This window comes from Cucumis sativus, chromosome 1 (genome assembly GCF_000004075.3).
Source record: "Cucumis sativus cultivar 9930 chromosome 1, Cucumber_9930_V3, whole genome shotgun sequence".
Classification (NCBI taxonomy): domain Eukaryota; kingdom Viridiplantae; phylum Streptophyta; class Magnoliopsida; order Cucurbitales; family Cucurbitaceae; genus Cucumis; species Cucumis sativus.
The window spans coordinates 28,208,837-28,230,147 of record NC_026655.2 but is presented as its reverse complement, the minus strand read 5'-3'; the positions used below and the strand labels follow the sequence as shown (position 1 = coordinate 28,230,147).

Below are 21,311 nucleotides of genomic sequence, written 5' to 3'. Positions count from 1 at the left end.
CTAAAATGTTTATGAAAACCTGTTTTATAAAACCATTGCTCACTAAGTCTTTCGACTTACTCTTCCAAAATGATTTCTCTCTTCCAAAATGATAAATGTACAGATTGTGGATCTCTATATGCTGAACTTAGTGCTGCAAGACCAACTTAGTTTTTGTTATGCAAGGACATTGTTTTGAAATAATATTGTAATTTTTCGAATAATTATATCTTTATGTTTTGTTTATTTTACATGATATGCTTTTAAAGGATTTCTTATGGGCTGCACCGGATTTCAAAGTATAATTTAAATATTTATTTTATTAAAAGACTTTCGTTGTTTAAAAGTTTTGCAAGTGTTCATGTCATGTGTTAGTTGAAGTTTTTCGGAGGTGAATGACTTCGACTGATTCAAGCCATGTCTCAGATCGAGCAAGCTGCAGGTGCCCGGGGCAAGGTGTGACATAACTAGTATCAAATAACAATCATTATAATTAAAAATCATCATCAAATAATAATCAAACAATAACCAAATAACAAGTATTATTGTCAATCTATTCAATAATAATCAGACAATAAGGAGACAAAAAAAAAAAAAAAACCAGTATCATTGACAACTAATACCATATAGTAACCAGACAATAATCAGATAATAATTGATATCATCGACAATAATATTAGATGATAATAAGACAAAATATGGGATAATAGTGGATACCATTAATTGATCAAATAACAATCCATTCTTAATAATAATTAGTATCAAAAGATTAGTGTGAGATAGTAATTAGCCAACAATTGGATAGCATTCAATATCCTTGAAATGGTAATAAGATGAGAGTTAAATGATAATCACATGAGAATCAAATGTAATCACACAACTAAATAACATTTTAACCAAATGAGTATTTTATTTGGGTGTGGTTTTCAACTTTTTTTTTTTCATTTTTACAATCATAAAATTTTTGGAACACGAAATTAATTTTCGTTTAATGTGTTTGCTATTCACGAAAGTGAACGTATGTATACATATTTTTTAAATAAGAAGGTACATTATATTTTAGAAACATTTACGAGTGTTTGTTGAATAGTAATAAAATGGAAATGTAATTTGAAATTCATGTTTTGGATATAAATTGTAACACCAAACTCACTTCGTTCCTACCGTTTTTAATCTAACATTATTTTTCACCGTTTTCACGCTTCACAATTCTATTTTTGTTCTTTGATTGATCCCCACTCATTCCAGCACCCATCTTAACTACATTCAAAGTACTTTTGATCCCCGCACTTCTTCTTCACCCATTACGGAGCGGCAACAAGAAAGATGAAGTTATACGGCTTATTATTTTCTAATTCTTATTTCTTTCACATTTTGTTTCATTCTGTTTGATTGTTTGAGGGAATTCTCCCTTCACGTCATATTCACCCAAATTGATGTGTAGTTAGTCGATCAGCATCATACGATCCTCAAATTGACTGAAAGATGAACATCTTCGTCGAATTATAAAAGTGGAGAAAAGAGTTGTTGTTTTGAAACCAATTTAAAGTTAAAGCATACAAAAGTACTTTTGTAGAATTCAGAAGATAACCCAAAAGAAAAGTTGTAAGAAAAATAAAATTTGCTTATTTATTTATGTTTGTAATAAAAGTCAAATGGAATTAAATAAATGTGTAGGACGACATAATTATGGTAGGAGTGAAAGTTAACCACTTTCCCATTTTGCCCCCCAATGAAAAGGCATTTAACCCAATCACCCTCTAATCTCAGCTCTCTCCAGCCACCATTTTTGCTTTACTCTATTCCAAATTTTCCGATTCATCTCTCTCTCCTCCGCTCCCATTGCTTCACTTCTCCAAATTCCAATTCCAATTCCAATTCCAATTCCAATTCCAATTCCACGGAGCTCAATCATCCCTTTCTTTTCCTCCTTTCTCCCACATTGTTCTTTGTTTTCTTCCTCTCAAGCTTTCTCCAGCTCCACGACCTCTTAACCATCTGATTGCTTAACTTTTCCCACAGTTTTTCGATCAATTGGGGTTTGCAGGAGGATTCAAGAAAAGGGTAGCAGCTGGTTTGCTGGAGTCTTCACTCTCTTAGTTTCCCTTCTTGCTTGACCTTTAGTGCTTGCTTTGTGGAGAGCTTGGACGATTAGTGTACGTGGACTGACGGAGTGGCTGTTGTGATGATTGATTGATGGGGTCTTACCTTTAGTCTCTCTGTGTTGATTTGAGAGGTTTTGTTGGAGAGTGATCGTGTGACTGAACGGGGTTCGTGAATGGAAGGTTTTCGTTTTGAAAATGGATGAGCTGTTAGAGATTGGTGCTGAGAGTTAGGAATTGGTAACGAGGCGGCGTTTTCTTTTCTGGGATGGATAGGATGGTTCAGGATCTTAGTAAGACTGGCGCCGTCGAGAGAGATGTCGAGCAGGTGCTTTTTTCACATCTTCAATCCTTTTATTATGTTTGTTTCTACGTAGTAATCTGTGTAATTCGAGTTTCAGGAAAATGCCTATATTTTTATGCTTAAACTGTGATGTTGAGCTAATTTTTTATGCTTATTTTTGCTCTCGGTTGTATCCTCAATCTTCTATTTCCTCGATTTTCCTCTCAGATACCCACGCTAGTCACATTTTTTCTTTTTGGTTCTGCCTTGTGCTGCTGCATTTGATTACCTCTCTCCTCTTCGGTCATCTCTTTGTGTAGCTCGATCAAGTAATATTCGCTTCAGAAATGAGCACGTGAGAAAGGAATTTTGTTGGGTGTGTATATATATCTAGAAAGCACGAGAATTGGTTTATTCTAAACTTCTACAAATTATTCTTTGAAGTTTTATTTCAATTGGTAACGCTGCAGAGCCAACTCAATCATAGCTCAATTAGTTAAAACACACATTTTCAAGCAAATGGTTGGAGGTTTGAATTCCCATTCCCACATTTTGCTGGACTCAAACAGTTGCTAATATTACATAAAGTAGGTGGTTGAGATTTATCCCGAAATATTATTTTACAATCTTATCGTTCTTTTGGGCTATTAGAGGACGAGGACCTTTTTTAATCCTTTGGCTCAGGCTTCTTTTTCCTGTTGTAAATTCATTCGCCAAAGAATCTTTAGTTTCTCTTTAAAAAATAATAAAGTTGGTGTCATGTGAGAGAATGCTGAACACACTGAAAGCACTTGCCAATGGCCACTGTATGAAGTAGAAGTACTGAGGGAAGTTTACATGGAAGAACAGATTATCTGGTTCAAGTGTCGAAAGCCCTCAATTTTGTTAGTTTAAGGAGATCATCTCAGTTGATTTAGAAAATTGGTAGAGGATGGTGTTATTGAAATGGTCATGTGGGTCGAAGTGAGGTCCATATCTCTCATCTTTGATTTTTTAATGGCACCTGCAGCTGCAATCAGCCCTAAGGTAATTGCAAACCATCCATCTAACAGGCGTCTTAAGACTATTTTTCACCCTGGTGTTGAACACTCCATTGCTGGTGTGACTTTACCATCTTGTAGAAGATATTTTATAGCTTTTTGTATCCACCCGCAGGCCTAGCACGATCATAATTGGCAACATTGGTGGAGATCCATATAGTTGGTGAGCCATCTTCATAACCAGATATTGTCCAAGACTCAATTCTCCCAAATCCTTCACACCTAACTCCCTTATTCTTCTCTTTATCAGGGGCGGGTGTATTCAAAAGGCAAGATAATACCTGAAATAAAAAAAAATGTTTACTTCTAACATTTCAGCAGCCTGCTGCTTTCCATCCTCATCTTGAAATGTAAATTCAGTTAGTCTCCTATTTGGCTGAGAATCATCCTTCCCCAAACCTGTCAAGCAAACCACACTATCTCATCTTCCACTGCCACCTCCTTTTTGCATTTAGTAACATAAGATTTCTCTGGTAATGGAATAATTTTGACCTTAATTTATGAGCAGTCACCAGCATTCTTTGGCATTTTCGTAACACCAACAGCCTGTTTACTGGTTTACAACCTATTTCTCTTCTGCTTCGGTTATGCTGCTTGCACATTTTTGGAGTCTGACTTCTTTAGATCGTTGGGTGCCTCTTTACTGATGCTGATACTGAAAGCTACCTCTCCAGCCACCCATCCGAACTACACTTGGTTCTCCTCATCCTTTTTCCATTTATTGAAGTACATTGGCCCCATGATTCATTGACAATAGACTCTGTATTATAGCTATTTCCATCAGGAAAAATATAAACAACAAGTAATACAAAGGAAATGGATTATAGAAATTAGAAGGTTGGAATGCTTGATGGGTATGAGAAAAAAGCTACGTCCTTGCTCAGAGAGGGGTCACTATCAATTTGATCTTATTTGAGTTGAATGCTCTCCCTTCTTCGAGCCTCCAATATCAATTTCCTCTATTAGATCATCACTCTCAAGAAAGTAGCCAGTGCTGCTGACTCATGGAACACTCACGCTAATCTTAGAATCTATAAGGTACTTAAGCGCCTTGGAGAACCACACCCCAAAAGCCAGCTATTGGGGTGGGAGAGCCAAGCCACTTAAGTACTACACTGGTCATCCCATTCTAACCAATGTGGGACAAAGACATCCCATACTACCTTAGTTATACTAAAAGAATCTCCACTTGGGAAGAAACCTTACGGAGGGTGAAATTGCAGATTGGGCCACCTAATCCTCCCTTTTACAGCCCTTTAATGGTTCTGCCAGAGAGGATATATAGTGTTGAAATTTAGAAAGAGATGGCTCATTTCCATCTAAATCTTTGTCAAAGGTTCTTTCCTCCAATGATCAAAACTCATAAACAGTTCAGCCAGTTCAGATTCGGCCACCTTATCTAGATTTATTGGAAGTTAGTTGTACCCAATTGGAAGCTCCAGCCCATTCTACAAAGTCAGGTTCTAATTCCTCTTATCCTACGCAGTTTAAGTATGCTGAGTTTTCTTTATCCAACTCAAAGTTGAAATTCTTGAGGGTTTCCTCGAGCAAAACCCCTCTCTATCCCTCTATAAAAAGAGGGAGTCCTCTTTCGGCTCTCCTTTCAGTCAGTAGTGAGGAAATGGAGCATTTTGATAAGATAGCGAAGCTTGAGGGGCAAATACACTTTGAGCCTCTAGAAACAGATCTTAATGCCCTTTTCCAGTGTGTGGAAGACCTAATTTCTGAAAAACTGCCCCTTGCTTCTCGCCCATTTCCCTAGCCTTGCAAAATACCGGATCATCTAAAGTCAACAATTTTTGATTGCAGACGTATTCTAGGATGATCCTTCAGACATCCTCTATAGTCCCTGCAGTTGTTGAACCATTGCTGCCTTTCCCCGTTTGCTCTCGTGTGGGTGGATGAGTTTACGCCTCACTGTTTGTGGTAGCCTGCTTGTTATAGTTTTTGTGTTTTGGTCTCAGAGTCTTTTCTGGGGAGTTCTTTTGGAATCAGTTTCTGCTTGTTTTGGAAGATTTATTCGTGTTCCTTTGGGTTCTAGATGGCATTGACAAGATCAGTTTTGGGGCGGCTTCTCTTTGGCGCTTTTTTTTCTCCTCTCATATTGAAAGATTTGGGTGTGCAAGTAATTATATTCGAATGAACTCCTCTTGAGAGAGTTATCAAGTTTTGCTTTGTATTTAGATTTCTATGGATGTTTTGCTTTGGAAAGGCTTTGTTCTGTTTGTTAACTTTTCTGTTTGACTTTATTTGTTTAGGCCATCTTCTTTCTGTTGCTTAAGTTTTTACTTTAGATTGTGTTCTTCCCTAGTTCTTTAGCGCTTCTTGTACTTTGAGCTTTAGTCCTATATATTATCATTAATAAAGAAGCTTGTCTCCATTTAAAAAAATGTATATTAGGCTTTCAGCATCATGTATGGTCAGGATGCCATCCAAAAGAAGTTTTAGGTTTTATTATTTGGGAGCTCAATCACACTTGCCTTAACAATTTTGACCAGCTACAAGGAAGATTCCTTTGGCTTTATTTATTTCCTAGTCACTGACCCATGCATTGCCCAATACTGAAAATGCAAATTCACCTTTTAGCAGCTGTGCCATTGCTACAAAATCTTGGAAATATCTTCCAGGCACCTTCAGATAGAAATTTTCAATACCCGGTGATATCTTCTCTCTTTTTCTCCCTATCACCATTGGGTCATCCATAAAAAAAAAAGATCTTTGGCCAAATCATGTTTGGGTTGTCCTTTGGAACCTTTGGTTGGAGCAAGGCGCTTGTGTCATCATGGACAAGAATTGTGACATCAGTTGCTTGGTAGAATCTACATCTATTTGAGCTATTACGGAGAGCAAATTGTTAACATCTTTTTAGAATTATAGGTTATCTACCCTTGTTTATTAATGGAGTTATTTTTTGTAATAATCACAGATAGGAAATTCTTTTGTATCCTTTTCATCAAATCAATGGATGGTTTCAGGAAATTCTTTTGTATCATTTTCATCAAATCAATGGATGGTTTCTTTAATAAATAAAATGACATATGCTCTTTTTGGTCATAGACAATAGTATAATTGGCAACTGCTTAAATTGGTGAAGACCTTTGAGTTGGCTTTAGAGTTCGAACTTAAGATTGACCTTTTTGAAATCCTTGGTGGTTGTAGATTAATGCAGACATGGTTATCTTTATGAGTTGTGAAGATTTAGGCCTTCAATACATGGTTTCTTGTTTGTTTTTTTGGGTATGCTTTTTGGGATAGTTTTAAGAAAGTTTTGTCTTGGTTGGTCCTCAATGTTGGAGAAGATTTAGATGAAGCTGAGGAAGTGGAGGTCTGGCTCTATCTCCAGAATCACTTTGTTCAGATGGTTCATGCAATCTCCAATCTATTTTCTGTGTTTTATGCTCTAAGTGTGGTGGTATCCAACAAGTGTGATTGACCAAATATTAGAATTTTTAGTCCAAGGGAGAATCTCACTGAGCTGCTATCAAGTTGGTACAATACGAATCAATGACAAGCTTCTTTAGATTAATGCTTCTAAGCTATTCTCTTAGACACTTGGCTAGAGCATAACGAAAGAATTTTTTAGATTGATAATTCATGGTCATATAGCTTTGAGCTAATCAAGATCAAAGCTTCCTGACGGTGTTCCCTCCCAAAAGCTATTGCGGGCTATTATTTCCAAGATATTTCCAACAATTGGGTTTGTTTTTTTGGTAACTCTGTGTTTTGTTCCTTTATCTTGCGTACTTTTGTGCTTTCTATTTTCTCTTTTCAGTCACCTTGTTAGCCTGTTTTTTTTTCTTATTTTGTACTCTTTTCTTCATTAATGAGAAGTATAGTTTCCTTTATAAGATTTAGATTTTCCATATTATTCTAAAGCTCATTTCTGTCCTTGATTAATCTAACTCTGGTTTCCCTTTTATAAAATTTCTATGTAGACAAGCACACAAGGATTTTGTGATATATTCCCCTTGCTTTATGATAATGTTGTAACTCAAAGTTAATTCTGTAATGATGCTAATACAGTATTTTTGTCTCTATATCATTCTTAAAGGCCATTACTGCTTTGAAGAAAGGAGCCTACTTGCTCAAGTATGGAAGAAGAGGGAAGCCAAAGTTTTGTCCTTTCCGCCTTTCCAATGTGAGTATTCTTGTTTCTCCAAATGACAAAGGAATACAAAAGCATACTAGAGTGTAATGTTTAAGTGCACAACTCTACGACTACTTGTATTTGTATTATCTTTTATTTCATGACATGTTTGAGAGTGATTCTGAAATGATTAAAATCACTCTTGTCATTTTCAAAATCGGTTGAAATGATTTTTTAGTCATTCCAAAATCCAAATCAATTGTAAATAGTATGAAATTCTGTTTGAAAGTGTAAAATTGAACATTGAATTGATTTTGAGTAGGTGTGTTTCAGAGTGATTTTAAATACGAAAAATTGGTTTTAACCATTTCAAAATCGCTCCCAACACATGTCCGTAGCAGTAAACCTATGGATTTCTCTTGAGGCATAATTTTTTAAAAACCTACTTTGTGGATATATCCATGATCTGAATCAAAGTGGTCAAATATTGAGTTGGTGTTGCCAAGTCTGTATCTTGCAGAGTATATTTATTGATGTTTATAAATAGGCATAAGAACTTTAGATCCATAAGTGTTGTTACAATCGTGTCTAAGATCATAGCTAAGGTGTTGGGTAGTAAATTGAAGAAGGTTCTCTTTTGGACGATCTCTATTTCTTAGGGTCAGTTCATTGCAGCAAGATATTCTTGACCAGACCCTTATACTAATGAGGCTATTGGAGATTATAGAAGAGGGAGTCATCACTAAGATTGACTTTTAGTGGACATATAACCATATGGATTAGAACTTTCTTGACCCTGCAAAGAAAGACTTTGGGTATACATGGAGATGTTGGATTTGGAGTTGCATCAAAGTGGTCAAATATTCCATTTTATTGTAAATGGAAGGCCTAGGAGTAGGATTTGAGCTTTGGGAGACCTTGGAATGGGGTATATTTTGGATTTCATGTATCACTGTTTGTCATAAGTATGTTGCTGATTCACATAATTTCAAGCAGTAATGCATATACTTTTTTTTTTTTTTTTATAATGCAACTGTAATCTCTTTTCATTGTGTGATTGTGGTTTTAATTGGTGGATACTGAATTAGCCATCGTTCTGAATTTTACTTGCACTCCCATTGAAAAGATTCTAAGTAACATCTTTATGGTTTCAGGATGAGTCTATTTTGATATGGTTCTCGGGGAAAGAGGAGAAGCACCTTAAGCTAAGCCACGTCTCTAGAATTATTTCTGGGCAACGGACTGTAAGTCTTCAATTCAAAATAATTATTACTTGTTAGCCTGTAATTTAAATTAGCTGTTATTTTTAGTATCCAATGCAAAGTATTTATCATTTGCTAGTATAAAAAATAATTACCATTTGCTGGTCTACAAGTGTAAATTGGATGTGTCCTGTGATATTGCTTAATGGTGCAATGGTAAACATTAATGCAATTGTATTTGAGTGAAGAAGGTAATATATCATTACTGCCGTGTTTAATATTTTCTTTGAAATCTTTCTTTAACTTTTATTATTTGGATATTATATAAATTGGTTATAGTTACAACTTTTCAGTTTCAATTTTACGGTTAAAAAAGTTCACGATGCTAATGGCTAATGAGTTGTCATTTTCATTTCATTCTCTTGCTTTTTTTCCCTCCTCCCCTTAGACAAGAAACACACGAGGAGAGGCCTTGATCACATCGTCTACATTGCCCTGTTTAAACTTAATAATTGCTTTATCCACGAACAGAGGGTTTATGATGACTTTCACCTGAAAATGCTCTTCCAGTAACTGGGAAATTTCTATTCATTCATAAAAAATAAATAATCTATTAATGATCCATAAGTCATTAAAATCCTCCTGAATAACGTTGATGCTTTTATGGACCCATTGCTTTTGGAACTTAGGAGTTTCTGAAGGGTGGGACAGGGACTGACTGATGAAGTCTTCTTAGGCAGCATACTCTGTTTTTTTGAAGTTTTGCACCTGGGGATTTTTCAAAACTGATCTCCACTTTGTCTGCATAGCTTGGTCCTGAATGGGTAAAGAGTGTTTTCTGGTTTCCATGTGTAATAGAGGCGAAGCAGTTTGAAGAGAAGAGTGCCACTGTTCGTATTCATGAGTCAGTAAGAAAGTGACCCAACCTTGTTTTTCCACCCCTGAATGTATGTGTACAAAAGATTGGATCCCTGAAGAATTCCGAGCAGCACATCTGGCCACCCATCCAGAGGGGACTCTGAGTTTTCTGAGCTTTGTGGAGCCTTGTGTGTCGCTACCATCTTTGAGGAAGACGCAATGTTCCTCATCTTGAACCAACACCGAAACTGCAGTAATAAGCCAGTTGATTCTCAGAGACTTGAAGAATTCTGCGAAAATCAACATCTTCAATATAGAAAATCCCTTGCTCGAACCAGATACAGTAGAATGACCCAGCAATTTACAGCTTTCATGAGAGGAAAGGAAGGAGAAAAGAAGAGAGGGGAGAGAGAGCCTTCCTTTTTTCCTTACCAATGTTGTGGAGTAGCATTCATAAATGTTTTCCGGAATTACGCCACCCACCCTGTGAACCTAGATAGGATGATTTTTTTGTAATGTCTGGTTGAGAGGAGAGGGCATCCTGTTTCTTTGCCCTTTAGGTTGCTTCCCTTTTCGAGGGATGCATTTTCTGTTTTTTCTAATAAATAATAATAAGCATGATGGTAACACTTTCGTAATTATAGCTTTTCTATGATATTCAACAATTGGAATGCCATCATTTTTTAGTTTCTTCTGCGTAGGGCCTTCTTGTCCCTTACTATTAGGTTGTTCTCTTTTGTTATATGAATATACATGTTTCTTATAAATAACAATAATAATAATAAGCATGATGGAGTGTCTATATCAGCGACCAACCACCTAATACTTTAATTAATTGTGGTTTTAATTTTTTCAGCCTATCTTTCAAAGATATCCGCGGCCTGAGAAGGAATGCCAATCATTTTCTCTAATATATAATGAGAGGTCGCTTGATTTGGTTAGCCTTTCTTTCACTTATTTATAATAATAATACTGAACTTTTTCTTCTGTTGATGCTCTTTGGCATTCTATAAGAGAGAGCTGGTACATGAGTAACTCTGTGGTGTTCTTATTTGTGATATACTAGATATGCAAGGATAAAGATGAAACTGAGGTTTGGTTTAGTGGCTTAAAAGCATTAATCTCACGTATCCATAATCGAAAGTGGAGAACTGAATCACGGAGTGATGGGATGCTGTCTGAAGTAAATAGTCCTAGAACATTTACACAAAGAAGTTCTCCCTTGCATTCCCCATTTAGCAGCAATGACAGCGTGCAAAAGGTATATTAGTCCTTTAGTATTCCAGTTCTTCACAGCATTTTTCAAGTGAAATTAAAGTAACATATCATTACATAAATTTTCAGGAAGGTGGAGAGCCTATTAGACTTCACAGTCCCTATGGAAGTCCTCCAAAATATGGTCTGGATAAGGCATTATCAGATGTAATGTTGTATAATATTCCTCCTAAAGGTTTCTTCCACTCAGATTCTGCAAGTGGTTCAGTTCATTCTTTGTCATCTGGAGGTTCAGATAGCATGCATGGACACATGAAAACAGTTCCAATGGATGCTTTTAGGGTTAGTCTATCTAGTGCTGTCAGCTCATCAAGCCAAGGTTCAGGAAATGATGATTGTGATGCGTTGGGGGATGTTTTTATCTGGGGGGAAGGAACTGGTGAAGGTGTCCTTGGTGGTGGAACTCGTCGAGTTGGAAGTTCTTTTGATAGCAAAATTGATTCTTTGCTGCCAAAAGCCTTAGAGTCTGTAGTAGTACTTGATGTACAAAACATTGCCTGTGGTAATCGGCATGCTGCCTTGGTGACCAAACAAGGTGAAGTTTTCTCCTGGGGCGAAGAATATGGAGGCAGGCTTGGGCATGGAGGAGATTCTGATGCTCATCATCCAAAGCTTATAGATGCCCTGAGTAATTTAAACATTGAGCTAGTAGCCTGTGGTGAATATCATACGTGTGCTGTAACACTTTCTGGTGATCTGTATACATGGGGTGATGGCACCTATAATTCTGGCCTTCTTGGGCATGGAAAAGATGTAAGTCACTGGGTTCCAAAACGAGTAACTGGTCCCTTACAGGGCCTACACATATCGTCTATCTCTTGTGGACCTTGGCATACAGCACTGGTGACATCTGCTGGAAAATTATTTACATTTGGTGATGGCACATTTGGTGTTCTTGGTCATGGAGATCGAGACAGCATCTCAATACCTAGAGAAGTGGAGTCTCTCAAAGGTCTACGTACTGTCCGAGCTGCTTGCGGTGTTTGGCATACAGCTGCAGTTGTAGAAGTTATAATTGGAAATCCAAATTCGAATAACAACTCTTCAGGGAAGCTGTTTACTTGGGGGGATGGGGATAAAGGTCGGCTAGGGCATGGTGACAAAGAGGCAAGGCTTGTGCCTACTTGTGTTGCTGCTCTTGTTGAACCGAACTTTTGTCAAGTTGCTTGTGGACATAGTTTAACTGTAGCACTTACAAACTCTGGCCATATCTACACTATGGGAAGCCCTGTTTATGGTCAGCTAGGGAATCCTCAGGCAGATGGAAAGCTCCCAGCACGAGTTGAAGGAAAACTCTCAAAAAGCTTTGTGGAGGAGCTAGCCTGTGGTGCTTACCATGTTGCTGTTTTAACTTCTAGAACTGAGGTTTACACATGGGGCAAGGGGGCGAATGGTCGTTTAGGTCATGGCAGCACTGATGATAGAAATACTCCGACATTAGTTGAGGCTCTTAAAGATAAGCAAGTTAAAAGTATTGCTTGTGGCACCAATTTTACTGCTGCTATTTGCCTTCATAAGTGGGTTTCAGGTGTTGATCAATCCATGTGTTCTGGTTGCCGTCTACCATTCAACTTTAAAAGGAAACGCCACAATTGTTATAATTGTGGTCTTGTGTTTTGTCATTCTTGCAGCAGTAAGAAGTCTCTCAAGGCTTCAATGGCACCAAACCCCAACAAAGTTTATCGTGTTTGTGATAATTGCTATCATAAACTAAAAAAATTTATTGAAATGGACACTTCTTCCCAGTCTTCACTGAGCAGAAGAGGGAGCATTAATCAAGGATCAACGGAACCCGTGAACAAAAATGATAAGTTGGACTTGAAACCTCGTTCTCAGCTTGCTAGGCTTCCTTCTGTTGAATCATTCAAGCAGGTGGAAAGTCAGTTTTCAAAGAAAAACAAGAAACTAGAATTTAGCAGCAGTAGGGTCTCACCAATTCCTAGTGGAGGCTCTCAGCGGGGATCTCTTAATATCTCTAAATCTTTTAACCCAGTCTTTGGATCTTCAAAGAAGTTCTTTGCTGCATCTCTTCCTGGATCAAGAATTGTTTCACGAGCTACATCTCCAATATCTAGGCGTCCCAGCCCTCCACGTTCAACTACTCCTACTCCTACTCTTGGAGGACTTACCTCTCCAAGGATTGCTGTGAATGATGCCAAAAGCACAAACAACAGACTTAGCCAGGAGGTTATTAGATTAAGGGCTCAGGTATCGTATTTTCTTACTGCTTTTAGTCCCTTATTGGCATTTATGTGATTTGGTTAGTTAAAACTGCAATGATGTTTTGGAAATGGCAGTATATTTTTCTTGTGTTGATTTGTGTAGAGATTTATCACTTGTATGTATAAGCTATTTTACGTCGTTATGTCTGTCCTTTTCTTAGCATAACTTTTTCTCGATGCTTTTCTTGTTTTAATTTGTTTAGAAAATGCTTAGCAATATCCATCAGAAAATGCTGGAACGGAGAGTCAGGTCTGGGTTTGATCTTTGAAAGGGTTTTTCTCAACTGAGAGAACTGGTTGAATGGTCTTCCCTTTCTTTTAGGGTGCTCCTACCCCAAAGATCAAACCAATTTTTTCTCTTAACACCACCTATTATTATGAGACTTTAAAGAAGGGATTGTCCAGATTTCTCTTCCCCAAGGTTTGTGTTAATTTCCCCCATGGACGTTAGATTTCTTTTGTTGTTTTCTTTATTTCCTCCCGTTAAACAGTAAAAAAGAGAACACAAGGTTTACTTCGGAAATTCCTAGTACAAGGAGAAAAAACCACGATAACCTCTTTTATTATTTTCACACACAATGCAAGTTACTAAATTAGACAACTTTATAGGCTCTAGCAAGCTCTAATACAAAAGTTGAAATAAACTTAGAGCAAAGTAAAATACTAAAATATCTAAGGATTGTCTTTCTTGGTCATAGTGGGTATAGGACTCATCCATTGATTCTCTTTCTTGGTCATGTTTAATTAGCAAAAGACTAATTTTGAGTCTTGAACATTTATCTTTGGTTGTAAAAATCCAAGAGATGGAGAGTCTCTTTTATTATTCTCGATGATTCTTTAATTCATGCAACTCCCAACAATCTTTACGTTGTTTCTTGAAAAATGGGTTTGATTGTATTGTTGGGCCTTTTTCCTATATATATTGTCGTCATCTTGTTCCATTCCAAACTGCCTTAGAAATGTCATTGGAGTCACTAGAATCACTTGAACCAAATTTCTACTGTGGGTAATGATAGGTTCTTTGAGAAAATTGGGCATGGAAAAAACTAATATGTTGTAATTCTTCTTCTGAATCACTTGAGTTAGAACTCCAGCAATTTTTTCTTGGAAATACAATTGATTTTCTTGCTTGTAGCAACTGATGTATTTTTTCTTGGACATCTCTGATCAGTAATTGTTCATTCTTGCAAAATCTTGAAAAATCATTGGTTTCTTTCTTTCTTGGAATTTCAAGGGTTCCCCCTAATTAGATGTGTGTTGTTTGGTAACGAGCACAACTCATGAAGCTCCCTTTTGTGATTGGCGTCAAAAAGAGTTTTCCAGTCTTCCACCGGTGGCAATCAATGTTAGTCCAGGCGATCACTTTTTGATACTAAATTGATGTAAGACCAAGTATTCTCAAGGAATAGTTCTCCTAGAATCAAGATTGTGAATCTTTTATTAGAATGATAATAATTGTTTCATATAATAAGAGGGGAAGACTTATATTTATAGAGTTTTATCACAAGTGTGGGTAAAATTGAAATTAATCTAGAATATTAACTAATTACCCAATTAACCTCTGTTCTTCTTACATTAGGAGGATGTCCAAGGCCAAAAGAGTAGCGAGAAGAATAAAAATATTGCTAGGGAAAGGCAAAGATCAGCCAAAAGTCCCCAAGGTCCCAACTGAAGCAGCCAAAAATTCACACAACACACCAAGAAAAAGAAAGTTGCATATAAGGCATTTGTCATTGTAGTCGATTAGATGAATTAGTATTGCCAAGACTTAGCTCAAAAAGGAAAATTAAATTTTCCTAGGGTAATGATCACACCAAATAACTGAATAAAGACCTTTCAAAACTGGATGAGCCTATCAAACCACCCATGAGAGACCTAACAAAAAAACTCAAAGACGAATGCAAAAGCTAGAACCAAGTATCACGAGGTGAACGAACCTTGAGTGAAGTCAAGAAATGACACAGATTACCCCATTCAGCTGTCTCCAACTCCTTGAGATTATAACAAAGATGCAAATCCCAAGCATATGAATCTGCAACCCACACGTTAACCGAGAGTTGCGGTGCATTAGGATGAAGAGCAAGATGAAAAAGTTGAGGGGAAACAGTGGAAACAACACCAAAAAGTGAGCCAAGAGTCTTTTCAGAAGGAAACGAAAGATTCCATTACCAAGACATCAATGTCCATGAAGTGTCATCAAATGAATGGTCCGACAAATAAAGTGTCAAGTGGACTTAGAAGTGCCATGATGAGTAGGGGTAGGCCAGCTGCTCCCATTACTAAATTCATAGTATTTGGCACCAAAAAGCACTTTCCAAAGAACATTCTCTTCATGAAGAAATCTCCAAATTGTATGTCCTAACGCTTTTAAGATCATCGACTTGATGACAACTTATCTAGGATATCCTATGGCCTATGCGGTTTCATGTGTTAAGGAAAATTAGGATTTATGATTATTATTATTTTCCTTTTATGTATTTTGCTTTAGTAGGTTTTTTTGAGATCTATTTATTTTCCTACATAAAAAGTCATTATTTAGTATGTACCATGAATTATTATATTTAATAATATATAAAATTAACATGGTATCAGAGCTTAGGGTTTTGTCTCATTGAACCCTAGCAGTCACATCCTTCAATCTCTGCCTTCGTTGATCAGTCATCGATGGAGGCAGACCTGTCGCTTGCTTGTTGTAACAAGTCTTGTTCTGCCTACCCTTGCTCTAGTTCACACGCACTTCAATCCATTTTGTTGAGCTTTCATATTGTACTTCAATCCATCTGTTGTTGAACAAATTTGCACCTGTCTCAAATCCATTCTTCTTGTTTGCACACAGCAACCAAAGTTCGCTGTTCTCCGTGTATTCTGCCTAACTCCATCTTTTCCCTTCCTATCACGTGCCGCTTCAGATCTGATTTGCAGCCGCTACAGACTGTTCGAATCACGTTTGTGCTCCCTATTTCGTGAAGATCGTGCAACATTTGGTTTAGTCATTAAGGCCGGCTCATTTAAGTTTTGGTTCAACCAGTTTTGTTCGGTGTTTTCATTTTGGTTTAGTCAAGCCAATTCAGTTCACTTCAGTAAAACCAGTTTGAGTTTGGTTCAGTTTAATTAGTTTGGTTTGCTTCAAGTTGGTTCATTTGCAATTATGGCAAATCAAAATAATAATAATCATGATGATGATGATGATGATGATGATGATGATGATGATGATGGGTTTTTGTTCCATTTTCAAATCAATCTTTGTGGGGTTTGTTTAGATACTAGAAGTTCTTGGTTTTGTTCTTCGTGGGATTGTGTTTCTAGTCTAGAAGTTCTTGTTTTTGATCTTCATGAGTTTTTGGTTCTATCCTAGATATGTTGATTTGATTTGGACATTTTTTCACAAACTCAAGTTGTTCGTGATTTTACACCTTGGGTTTGGGGGAGTGTGGTAAAAGAAAACTAGGATTTGTGATTATTATATTTTCGTTTTATGTATTTTCCTTCAGTAGGTTTGTTTGAGGTCTATTTATTTGCCTACATAAAAGGTTATGTACTCTGAATTATTATATTCAATAATATAGTAAATTAACTGTGTAAAATGTGTCAGTGGGTGGTTTTTCTTGTAGGATGAAATGAGGTGCACATTAATTGGCTTTAACGCTTTTAAGATCATGGATTTTATGACAACTTATCATTATTGTTGTTATTAATTTTATTATTAAATGGCAAGAAAATCTAAAATTTATTTACAGGTTGGTTCTTCTTTTTATTGTTTGTTTCTTTAACAAAGTGTTTTATACAAATTTGTGCATGAATGATTTACAGCAGAGGAGTATACCCGTAATCTTCTTATAGTGTTGTCAATGGCATATGATTATTACATTTTCTATAGGACACTGTTTATTTATCTCTCTTCTACTTGTTTGTCCGGTTAAACAAATAGTATGACCTAAAAATCATTAAGGGAAGTAATAGGCTAAATAATATTGTATTAGAGACTTAAGTTTGCTCCACCGAATATTCTCAGGTTGAAAACCTTACACGCAAGGCACAACTTCAAGAAGTTGAACTAGAAAGAACAAGTAAACAGTTGAAGGAAGCAATATCAATAGCAAGTGAGGAGGCTGCAAGATGCAATGCAGCCAAAGAAGTGATCAAGTCACTAACTGCACAAGTAAGTTGATCTTTTTTTATGAGCTATTCTAATACTTCATGATTTCCATTATATGACTACATAAATGACCAAATGGGTATTATATTTGTCAAACTCAATAAATCTAAAAACATAATTGCCTTCCAAACAAGATTTTATATTATGTAAATTAATCTACCTACAACAGAAATACATTATCGATGATTCTAAAACCAAGCAAGAAAAAGAAAGAGTGCATGATTTGAACTCCGAAGTAATTGAATTATTAAAGTGCATCCTGGTCATGATTCCTTACATATGTTGATTTCCAGGAATGAAGGAAAAAAAACATATTTTGGTTTCCGTTTCTAATAGTCCTGAGAATAAATTTCAGGAACTGTATTTAAAAACTTCTAATTGTTAATTAAAAAACTATAAGCTCAACTTGTTTTTTCATTCTTTTTTCCATTTCTTTTTTTACTTTAGACGTTTGTGTCTCGGACATAAACTTTTCAGCTGGTTTTCCATCCATTTTTCATTTGTCATCTTTTTCAGTTCGTTTGGTGCAAGTTTAATTCATAATATGTAAGTTATTCTTGCTTGTGTTGTGTGTTATATTCCAACAAAGCATTTATCTTGATGAGCTACGTTACTCAAAATTAAAAGTATGTCTGGAACAAGTTGCTCCATTGTCTTCAGCTATGATGCATTTCAATCTTATTCCCTTAATGTTATATGAGAATTTGATGGAAATGAATACTGAAATTTTTTTTCCATCGGATCTTGAACAGCTGAAGGAAATGGCTGAAAGGCTGCCAGTTGGAGCTGCTCGTAACATTAAATCAACTCTTGCCTCTTTCAGCTCCGGTCCACCCTTCAATCATTTGATCAACACTTTCATAGACCAATTAAGTGGTCAAGAAACATCCTTAGAGACAGACTCAAACAGTTCAAGTGTCCAGTTGCTTTCTAATGGATCAAGCACTGCAAATAACCAGTCTTCAACTCAAAGCAAATCGAGTCAATTGGATTCAGCAAAGAATGGAAATAGAATCAAAGAAACTGAATCTCGCCAAGAAGCAGAATGGGTCGAGCAAGATGAGCCTGGTGTATATATTACACTCACCTCACAACCAGGAGGTGCCAAGGATCTTAAGCGAGTTCGTTTCAGGTAAGCATGTTTTACCCAATTTTATACCCAGTTCCTATATAATACTGCTTCAGGTGTCCATGGTGGGAGACCTACTGGTTGAAGCTCATGATAACTAAGTACTTTTTGTTCGCCCAGCTGTTCATTTCTTGGTTGTGTATACTTGCAGGTTGTTTGATAATCAAGAACAAGATTCCAAATTTATTTTTACAAATAAAAAAGATTATTATGTCCCATTTAGTAACCATTTGGTTTTTTGTTTTTGAAAATTTTAAGTCTTTCTTTTCTATTTTTTACCATGGGTTTCATCTTTCAGATAAATTTTTAGCCAAATTCCAAATTTCAAAATCATATTTTTAAAATTTACTTTTTCTAGTTTTCATAACTTGACTTGATTTTTTAACATTGGTAGAAGGTGAATATAACAAAGCAAAGTAACTTAGAGGTGGAATTGGTGTTTATAGACTTAAATCATTTTGCCAACATTATCTAAATAGGTGGTCAACTAACTCTATTCAAAAGTGAAGAGCTAAATACAAAATTATTTTCAAACAAGACCTGCAGTTTGTTGGAAGAAGTATTTTTCTTTTGATAAAGTTTGCTTATGGTATCATATCTCATCATCACAAATGTGGAGTACCAATTGCAGTTTAGAGCTTGTTGATGTCATAGCAACTGGAAATTCTGTTTCAATTATCCAACTCTATGTCATTCATAATTGGGAAGTTTTTGTAATTAGCGTCTCTCAGAGGGGGTTAATCATTTCCACTGCCCTTAGGTTGTCTTTGTTTTGCCTAAAAAACAAAAATGTGGAGTATCCAGTATCAAGTATCAAGGAGCAGTAACATTATCTCTTTCTCATTTCGTCAATATTTTAAGGTCATACAAGAGGGTTAATTTTTCTAGATGTAGTAGTGACTTCAGAACACCTTGATTTTACATTTCATTTCTTATGATTTTTTTTGTTCGTACGATTAATCATGCAAGCAATCGATTCCTTCATGATCTTTTCTCCATGCAAAGATTTCTCTGAATTTTAAATGACCAGTTCATGTTCGATGCAGTCGAAAGCGGTTTACAGAGAAACAAGCAGAGCACTGGTGGGCAGAGAACCGTGCACGAGTTTACGAGCGATACAATGTACGGGTGATGGACAAGTCTAGTATAGGGATTGGAAGTGAAGAGTTGACTCATTGACTTGTGCAAACAGCCACAGAAATCAAATCATTTTGTATATGAAAAACAAAAAGGTTTGTTCAATTTCCAAGCTCTACTTAACTACTGGGTCATATTGACCATTGAGATTTAGATTGGAACTATTAGAGGGAAAATTAGATGAATTTGATGATTTGTTTTTCGAATGTCGATTTCATATTTCTTTCAGGTTTAGTGTTTTTCTTTTTTTAATTTCTTTTTCCATTCTTCCCCTGTATGGCTGTGTGGGGGTTATGAGAAATGTAAATACTACTAGTTGCTGTCTATTGATAAAATCAGTTGCAGTATAAATTCTAAAAGCATCTTCCTCTCCTGCCCTCTCTTTTTCTAGTAATATTCTAAATGATTACTTACATTTATTCTTTTTTCATTCAAACATATAATTATTTGTTGAAGTTTCTTGTTTAGGTTTATGTATAATTGTTTGTTTGAGAATCATTTTGTTTTTAGTTTTTCTATTTTTAAAAATTATGTCTATTTAACCGTTTCTTAAAAACTCGTGAATTCTTACTAAGAAAACTACTTTTTTTAGTTTTAAAAGGAGCTTTTTAAATATAGAAAAATAGACCAAACTATTTACCATGTGAAACCCCTCTGGCTCTACTGTATATGCTTCTTATCGGTCATCAATACGAAAGCAAAAAAAGGCATATTTAAGTGCCTCATCAGGAGAGCTTTTTTCTTGGCTCATATGGAATGAGCATAACAATCGTACATTCGAAGATAAGGAATTTGACTTCACCTTCTGTATACATCACTTACTTGGTTGTGCCATAGTTAGGGATTTAAACTCCTTATCTTTGAAGGAACGATTGATAGAAATTATGTATATCAAATCCCACAATATTCCTTGGCCCGAAGATTTCTTTAAATAGCAAACAACTCGTAAAGTAGCATCCTAATGATCTTGCCTTGGTTTTTGCATAGATTGAGATAGAACGTGAACTGAGAGCATACTTTCTCTGGCATAAAAACAAACCTAAAGTGCTTCTAGCATCTTCAATACTAAGAAAATATTTGAGCACACCAAGATTCTTCCCATGGAAGCACTTGCTTAAATATGCTTTAAAATTTGTCATCACATAAGAGTCATTAATTACCCGAGATTATTAAATCATCAACTTACACTAAAACATTTAGTTGTATAGTCCTTTAGTGTAAGTGAATAGTGAATAATCATAATAGGATTGAAGAAAACCATATCCCTTCAAGAATGATGCAAGCTTCACGAACCAATAACGAGAAGCGTGGTGTAAACCATATAATAATTTTGAAGACGACAAACCATAGTGAAATCATTAGAAGTAAGTCCAGAACAGATTTTCATATATACTTCTTCATCTAAGTCACCATGAACATATATTGGATGGAACTTCCAATTCTTTAACGCTGTTACAACTAAGAAAGTTTGAACTATCACAATTTTTGCAACGGGAGCGAACGTTTCATTATAACTAACCCCTTTCAACTTGATGGTTTCAAAAAATAACTAATCTAGCCTTGAATCTCTCAAAACTTCCATCTGAGCTGAATTTAATCTCGTATACCGATTTACTCCCAAGAACTTTCTTACCAAAAGGTAATTTTTTCTGGGTCAAAGTGCCATTATCTTCTAAAGCATGAATTTATGTTTGCATTGGAGCACACGATCTAACATCCTTCATAGGTTCTTTGAAGGATTGTGGTTTAACACCTATAGATATACCTCAAGAAAAAATTGGTGTTGTACTGTAAATTTGTCAAACTAACATAATATGCTATAGGAAAAGGTGTAGCTGAGG

General features: G+C 36.0%; 1 protein-coding gene and 1 long non-coding RNA gene across 2 annotated transcripts; both read left to right on the top strand.

Annotated features, from left to right (window-relative positions):
* The first annotated feature begins 1,747 nt into the window (after positions 1 to 1,747).
* LOC101219074 (PH, RCC1 and FYVE domains-containing protein 1) lies at positions 1,748 to 19,843 on the top strand. Its single transcript, XM_004139010.3, has 9 exons — positions 1,748 to 2,409; positions 7,456 to 7,542; positions 8,646 to 8,735; positions 10,408 to 10,488; positions 10,618 to 10,812; positions 10,896 to 13,034; positions 17,061 to 17,207; positions 17,957 to 18,336; positions 19,380 to 19,843. The coding sequence occupies exons 1-9, from the start codon at positions 2,350 to 2,352 to the stop codon at positions 19,510 to 19,512; spliced, it is 3,312 nt and encodes a 1,103-aa protein (XP_004139058.3). The 5' UTR covers positions 1,748 to 2,349; the 3' UTR covers positions 19,513 to 19,843.
* LOC116402487 lies at positions 13,043 to 16,508 on the top strand. The gene is made up of 2 exons (XR_004214881.1): positions 13,043 to 14,430; positions 14,628 to 16,508. It is a non-coding gene; the product is annotated as an uncharacterized LOC116402487 (long non-coding RNA).
* Positions 19,844 to 21,311: the final 1,468 nt, after the last annotated feature.